General features: G+C 40.9%; 1 protein-coding gene across 1 annotated transcript; it reads right to left on the bottom strand.

Moving 5' to 3' along the window:
• Nucleotides 1-2,026: 2,026 nt before the first annotated feature.
• On the bottom strand, nucleotides 2,027-2,362 carry H2ap (H2A.P histone). Its single transcript, XM_026387590.1, has one exon. It carries the CDS (start codon nucleotides 2,360-2,362, stop codon nucleotides 2,027-2,029), a length of 336 nt encoding a protein of 111 aa, XP_026243375.1.
• Between the last annotated feature and the right edge of the window lie 5,894 nt (nucleotides 2,363-8,256).

Below are 8,256 nucleotides of genomic sequence, written 5' to 3' on the forward strand. Positions count from 1 at the left end.
GGAGAGGACACCACTGGTGATCTCTCCAGTGGGAGAGATGGTGGGAGTGCCTAATAATAATGATCATAAAGAACTCAAGAGCCTCAAGTTTGTCCTGAGTTAATTTGAGCTTGGCCTCATAGACCTACAAATCTTCCTAACCTCCTATATTGGTAAATTGATAGTTTTTCACTAATATGCTTATGAGTTACTGTCTTTCTGATTTCCAGAGACTAGCCAAAATACCAATTGCTTTCGTGTTTACAAAAAAGTAATGCTTTGTTGTCCTGTTTATTGTTATCTTAGCATGATCCCTGCCCTATGTATGCTTTGTCCATCTGCCACTGTGGACCTCTGGACTGCTCTGTTGCTGAATACCCTTAACTGTCCCTGTCTCACCTGATAGACAGCAAGGACTTTGGGTTACTTCCCCAAATTTCACCTTCTTTTAGCAGGAAGCAGCTTAGAGATGTTGTCGTCTATTTTTCCATAGAAACGGAATGTAGAAATTGACAATGGGGAAATATAACAGTGACCCACTTTATGCTTCGAATATAGCCCTTGCTGCTCTGCCACTACCACTTGTTTTTAAAATGGACATGTTTCTTTTACTTCCTCTGTCTCTGCTCCCCCCTAGTCTCTCCCCTTTCCCTAATCTCAGGGGAAACAGATTACCATTCTTCCTCACTCTAGGCAGAGTTATCTATCCTTGAGCACACACCCAAAGGAATGAAGTGAATCAGACTTTGGGATGGTACCAGAAGGTCTCAGAATGAATGTCTCCCAAATGAATGGAAATATTTAGAAAAACCCAAGATGGAGGGACTCTTATGCCTCATCTCATACATGACCAAACTGTTGCTCAGAAGGAAAAAACGAATGTCCAAGATTATGTGGCCAGAAAGTGGTGCACGGGGATCTGAAATCTGGGTCTCCTGATTCTTTTTGGGAAGTGAACTTGGCAGCTACTGAGCAGCCCTCTGTGAAAGGTCACAGTCCCTTGAGGACCCGATGATCAGTGAAAACCTCAATATGAACACTCACAGATAATGGGTCAGATTATTAACACTGACACCACAACTTTAAAACTTAGTATAGAGCATGAAATTTACAAAATATTATGCACTTCTGTGTCCACTACTCAGAACAGAATTACAGAGCTTATTTCTTTTCTTTTTTTGGTACTAGGGATTGAACCCAGGGGCGCTTAACCACTGAGTCATTCCCCAGCCCTTTTTCTTTTTTGAGACAGGGTCTTGTTAACATTGCTTAGGGCCTTGCCAATTGCCCAGGCTGGTTTTGAACTCACGATCCTCCTGCCTCAGCCTCCAGAGCCTCTGGGATTACAGGCATTTGCCACTGTACCTGGCTACATAGGTTATTCTTAAACCTCTTAAAGCATGTATTTGGCCACTGATATTTCTTTCCTCTTGTATCAAATATCACTCCAATGATTATGATTTTAATCCAAAACTAGGATAGATGATCATATTATAAATGTAATACATTCATAAGTAAGCCTGTCCATTAATAATTAATAACACTTAAGAACTGCTTAAGTGAGCTCATAGGTTTCAGATATCAAGGCCAATGTCTATAAAAGGGGAGAGAAATTTATATTCACTACACTAGCAAATAATCCACACCATAAGTCATTTTTTAGAATGAGGCAGAGGATACATAAATAACATATGATGTTAAGCCTATCCCATTAAGTTCATGCCAATGGTGTGCCACCATCTCCCCCCACTCCCACCACTGCCACCTTCTGACTTCAGACATTCCCTACTGTGAAGAAAGCCTTCCCCACCTCAGTCATGGTCTTCAGCTCCCCCCCCCCCAGTTACCAGCTTCCTGCTGGGAACCCCACATGCCTGGGAAGGCACCTCACAAACCCCTCCAACTCAACATGACAGAAACCCAGTCAGAACCATTGAAATGGATTTACATCTTTTAATAACATTTGTTGATGACAAAATTGGGGCTTCCTCGGCTGTGAGACATGACTCCAGCTGAGGTTCTGAGGCTGGGCTCCTCAACGCATTTTTCAGCCATTCCTCCTGGGTTCAGGCATCTCATCGAACAAAGAGAAGGACACATTCTTGAAGACACTAGGGGGCTCACAGTTATGATCTTCTTTCTTCCCACGTTGAGGGGTGGTTTGTGGTGTCCTGGCCTTGGAGCCTGCCAGCTCCAGGATGTAGTCGGTAGGGCGAACAAGCAAGGTAAGGAGGAAATGGGTCATTGAGGAACATATAAATGGGGTGTATTGCTCTTCCCGTAGAAGGTGGTACACGTAGCTCACAGGTATCTGAATCTCAGGTCTAGAAGCAAGGTCTTCAGTGTGATGGCTCTTTCTATAGGAGCTCTCTTTCCTTGACATGATGGTTTCTGGGTTTGGCTTGGGTCAGCTCTGCTTGATTCAACAGGTGGACTAGGTCTCTGAAGACACCAGCACTCATTCCTGCCCATTATATCCCCAGTTTCTGTCCCTCATTGGTTAGTCACAGTCTTTGTGACATCCTTGGCTTTGAAGTGTCATGGCTGCCCACCAGGCCCTTAGGAGGCCTCAGGCTAGAAATACGTATCACAGGAACCTGGTCACTCTAATGATTTTTAGGGAATTCTTAATACTGTAGAAATAAATGTGTGCTTCAGTGGAAAATGTTGCCCTGCTTATAGGATACCACTCCAGGTTATCTGATTCTAGCCTTTTTATTCTCTTTGAGGGCTTTTACAACCTTCTCTTAGTTTCCTGTATCTACACATTAAACATGCCTGATCAGTATTCCTATGTCTATTTTTCTGGATTCTCTTTCATCACCATCTTTCTCTTTTAATACACGCTCATTCCACGTCTCTATGAGGGTCATGATTTTATCCTGTTTGAAAAAAAAAATGTATACCCATCTCAGAGCCAGGTAAACATTGCTGGTAGAGAAGTGTACCCCGTGCTTAGTTTTAGTCCAGATGTGTCTTTCTTGACTTTCCTAGGTAACACCAAGGTACCAAGAGATGTTGCTTCTTCTTCTTTTTTTTTAATCTTCCATTTTAATTTTCTTCTCCATTAATCTTGTGTTTCTGCTTTTAAAATTTATTTTTGTTTTATTTGATTTTTATTTTTTGGTACCAGGGATTGAACCCAGGGTCGCTTATCTACTGAGCCAAACTCCCGGTCCTTTTTATTTTTTATTTTGAGACAGGGTCTCACTAGGTTGCTTAGGGCCTCACTAAGTTTCGAAGGCTGGCCTTGAACTTATGATCCTCCTGTCTCAGCCTCCCAAGTCACTGAGATTACAGGCTGGTGCTACCATGCCCAGCTACTTTTTTTTCTTATGCTTTGGCTCATTTATAGCCATTAACTTTCCCATTCCAAAAGAGAGAAAGTAGAGGGAAGAAAGGAATCTCCAATCCAAGCAATTTTAAAACTCAACTGTGTAAAACTCCATTAGGTTTCAAGGCCTGGCCATAATCTTCTGTGGCATAAGACTCTTTCCTCTGATCCTACGGACCCTATAACTTCACATGGGGCTATAGCTCTGGCCTTCAGGCACTAAGATCTGCCTCCAAAGTTATCTTCTTTCCCTTAAGTGAATGGCCACACAGTTTTGCACCTCTGTTCTTTTTTATTGGTACCAGGGATTTGAACTCAGGGGAACTGAGCCACTGAGCCTCATCCCCAGCCCTATTTTATATTTTATTTAGAGACAGGGTCTCACTGAGTTGCTTAGCACCTAGCTGTTGCTGAGGCTGGCTTTGAACTTGCGATCCTTCTGCCTCAGACTCCCAAGCAGCTGGGATTACAGGCGTGCTCCACCTGTACACGGCTGGACCTGTGTAGTTTTTTTTTTTTTGGTTGTAGATGCACACAATACCTTTATTTTACTTTTCTTTTTATGTGGTGATGAGGAGCAAACCCAGTGCCTCATGATGCTAGGCAAGCGCTCTACCACTTGAGTCACAACCTCCGCCCCACCTGTGTAGTCTTATCCTTGCTAAATTTTGGGAGCCTCAGAGCCTCCATTCATTGAATCCTCCATTGGTTCCTTTCAATGTAAGCTGGCATTGTTTCTGCTGATATAACATTCTCAAAAACTTATAGGTCTTCCTTGCAAGTCATGGGAATTCATGGCATTGGACGGGAGGTTTCTTCATAGATCCTTCATGGAAAATTCCATCTCTATTCTTTGCTTCTGTTGAGAAGCACACCCCACATCTCTTCAATCATCCTCTGTGACTGAATACTTTGGTCTTTTTATATTTTTCTTATTTATTTATTTATTGATAGTGGGGATTAAACCCAGGAGCACTTAACCACTAAGCCACACTCCCAGCCCTTTTTACTTTCTATTTTGAGATAGGGTCTCGCTAATTTGCTTAGGGCCTTGCTAAGTTGCTAAGGGTGGCCTCAAACTTGTGATCCTCCTACCTCATCCTCCCAAATGGCTGAGATTACAGGTGTGCATCACCATACCTGGCTGAATACTTTGACCTTTCGATTTCCTCAAGGGCACTAGCAAAAGGATATCTAGTCATACCCTTGATTTCATCTCCAGAGGATGCTTTCCTGACAGTGAATCCTTTCATTTTGATGTCCTTTAGAATGTGGATAGGCTGAGACTTTATCATAGGATCAAATCCTGGTTCCTTTCTGCTTAACAATTCTTCCCTCATTTTTATGTCCTCCTTCTAACATTTTACTATAAGCACTAAGTGGGGGTTGTGAGGGAAGAAAGAGTCCATGTCTTCAACACTTTGATATTTTGTTTGGAAAGTTACTCAGTTAAATATCCAAATTCACCACTTTCAAGTCCTACTTTTCACATAACTGTTGGGTACAGTTCAGCTAAGATTTCTGCGCACTAGTATGGGCCGAACACTGACAGGACACCCGTCCCCTCTTCAGTTTCCAATATTTTGTTCCTGATTTCCTTCTAAGCCTTTACTCACAACACCTATCAAATTCATATATTCATGTATCAATTGTCTGGGTATGATAGTTTAGGAATTCTCTAAGACAATATTGGCTTTCTTTACTGTGCTCAGCCATTATTCAATTCCAAAGGTACTTGTGTGGTTTTAGATATTTCTTAGAGCAGTAATGTATATCCAGTACCAAAAGATACATTAGTTTCCTATGGATGCCATAATTCACAGCCAGAATCATTAGCATCTTGCTTCAGTGGCCATATTTCCTTCTGCATCAAATCTACCTGGACCTCCCTTTTATGTGGACATGTGTGATTGCATTTAGGTTCTATCTGATTGTAGAACATTTCTCCCATCTCAACAACTTTAACTGTACCTCTGAATTCTTTTGCCACATGTGGTATCATTTATAAGAGCAAGAATCTAGATATCTGGGGGGCGTCGTTATTCAGCCCACCACGTGAACTGTTCCAGGAAACTCTGGCAGGGGAGTGAGGTATTGAGACAGAGAAAAGAAGGAGGCTAACAAAGTGCTTATTATTAAACAGACTGTTACTGAAGAACTTCAGGGAACACTGTAGAAAATAGACCTTCCAGAGGCAGACAATGCCCCATCATTTTGGGATGTCATATTCTTAGAGTGGGCTTTGTTGACCTAGTAAAAGGCCTCATACAAAGAAATACAGGTTCTGACATTTGAAAGTCAGGAAAATATGCACTTAAATGGCACAGGCTGTGTGAAGTACAGGCAGGACATTGACAGTATCTTCTATACCCTGAAATGTTTGTATACCTTCCTTACAAAGGGCTTTCCCTTTCTTCTTTCCTCCTGCCCATTATTTCAACCTTTATTTAACAAATATTTATTGTCCACCTAACTGGCATCAGGCACTGAGATACTAGATACTAAGTGTAAACAAAATAGACATTATCTCATGCCTATGGATTATAAAGTCTACTAGAAAAGACAGATGTTGAACATCCAAACACATCTATATATCTAATTCATTGTATATGAACTAAAGCAGCGTTGATCAACTCAGTATTCTGACAGTTTAGAATAGATCATTCTTTAATGCTGTCCTTGGCATAATAGGTCAGCATTATTCTTGGCCAAAATGTATCACCAAATATTGTCAAATGTCAAAACGTGAAATTATCCTCAATTGAGAACCACTCATCTACATTTTAAAAAAGAAGTTACTTTAAGATATAGTGAAGGGATATAAGTTACAGGGATAATCAAGGAATATCCTCTGACATTGAACCTGAGGATTGACACAAGAATAGGTAATGAGCTAGCCTTAAGCAACTTAGCAAGACCCTGTCTCAAAAAAAATAAATAATTAAAAAGGGCTGGGGAGGGCCTAGCCCCGGCCCACATCCTCCCACACCAACCCTGTGTGTGGGACCCAGGCTCATAGTAGATCCAGGTCTATCCTGCCACCAGCAGACACCCGCAGGAGCTCAGGCTCTGGCACAAGACCACCTCTTCTGGCCAGAAGACCACCATGGACATACGTGGGATCCAGGCCCAGGGTAGGTCCAAGTTCACCCGCTCCCACCTGGAGCCCAAGCCTAACCCACTTCATCCTGGGATACTGCAGACATCACCATAGCGTTCCCGATGAAGTAGCCCCTACTTTTTGACAAAAGACAGGGCCTAGAAGCAGCTGCATTTCAGAGTAGGCATCCCAAAGTCAGTATAAAGCCCACCCTTTCAGACCCATCTCTGTAAAACACTGCATCCATCTTGGGGCACCTCAACTATTATCTCGAGTTACCTCAGCTATTGCTGCCACCATCTTTAGTTGCAGTAGCATACATTGAGGGACACCAGCAGGGACTGGGAGCCCAACATCAAGGTGAGGTACAGACAATCTGCATGGGTACTACAAGAATATAGGGTAGAAACTGTAATATCTCAGATCCATAAGCAAGAAAGGAAGACACATAGACAACATGAAAAAACAAGGGAGGAAAGTGCCCCAAACAAATCAGGACACTATAATAACAGAACCCATGGACAGCGAAGTTGATGAAATGTCAGAGAAGGAGTTCAGAAGGTTCATAATTAAAATGATCTGTGAATAAAAGAATGACCTAAATGAGCAAATACAGGCAAAAACTGATCACTCCAACAAAGAGATAAGAGAGCAAATACAGGTAGCAAAAGATTACTTCAAGAAAGACATAGAGACTCTGAAAAAAAAAATCCTTGAAATGAAGGAAACAATAAACCAAATAAAAAACTCAAAAGAAAGCATAACCAACAGACTAGATCACTTGGAAGAAAGAACATAAGATAATGAAGACAAAGTATACAATCTGGATAATAAAGTTGACCACCCAGTGAAGATAGTAAGAAACCATGAGCAGAACATCCAAGAATTATGTGACAGAATCAAAAGACCAAATCTAAGAGTTATTGGGATAGAGGAAGGCACAGAGTTTCAAACCAAAGGAATGCACAATCTCTTCAATGAGATAATACCAGAAAATTTCCCAAATATGAAGAATAAATTGGAAAATCAAATACAAGAGGCTTACAGGACACCAAATGGGCAAAATTACAACAGATCTACACCAAGGCACATTATAATGAAAATGCCTAGCATACAGAATCAGGATAGAATCTTAAAAGCTGCAAGAGAGAAGAATCAGATCACGTATAGGGGGAAACCAATTCCTATTATCTCAGCAGGTTTGTCAACCACGACCCTCAAAGCCGGGAGATCATGGAACAACATATACCAAGCTCTGAAAGAAAATGGATGCCAACCAAGAATCTTATATCCAGCAAAACTAAGCTTTAGACTTGATGATAAAATAAAAACCTTCCATGATAAACAAAAGTTAAAAGAATTTACAACTAGAAAGCCTGCACTACAGAACATCCTTGGCAAAATATTCCATACTCTTCAATTTATTTCAGGAAATAGAAAAAGAGGAGTAATTCCAAACTCATTCTATGAGGCCAATATCACCCTGATTCCAAAACCAAGATGAAACTAAAACAAAAAAGCAAATAAATAAATAAATAAATAAATAAAACAAAAGAAACATGAAGAGGAAATGAAAAACAATGATGAAAATCAGCAGAGGAAGAGATTACACTAAAGGAAAAACTAATCAGAGGGGAAACCAAGTCAAGTTAAATACCAAAAATAAATAAAAATGGCTGGGAATACAAATAATCCAATAATAACCCTGAATGTTAATGACCTAAACTCACCAATTAAAAGACAGACTGGCAGATTGGATAAAAAAAAAAAAGACCCAATAATATGCTGCCTCCAAGAGACTCATCTCATAGGAAAAGACATCCATAGACTGAAGGTGAAAGGT

The sequence above is a fragment of the Urocitellus parryii genome, chromosome X, assembly GCF_045843805.1.
Source record: "Urocitellus parryii isolate mUroPar1 chromosome X, mUroPar1.hap1, whole genome shotgun sequence".
Classification (NCBI taxonomy): Eukaryota; Metazoa; Chordata; class Mammalia; order Rodentia; family Sciuridae; genus Urocitellus; species Urocitellus parryii.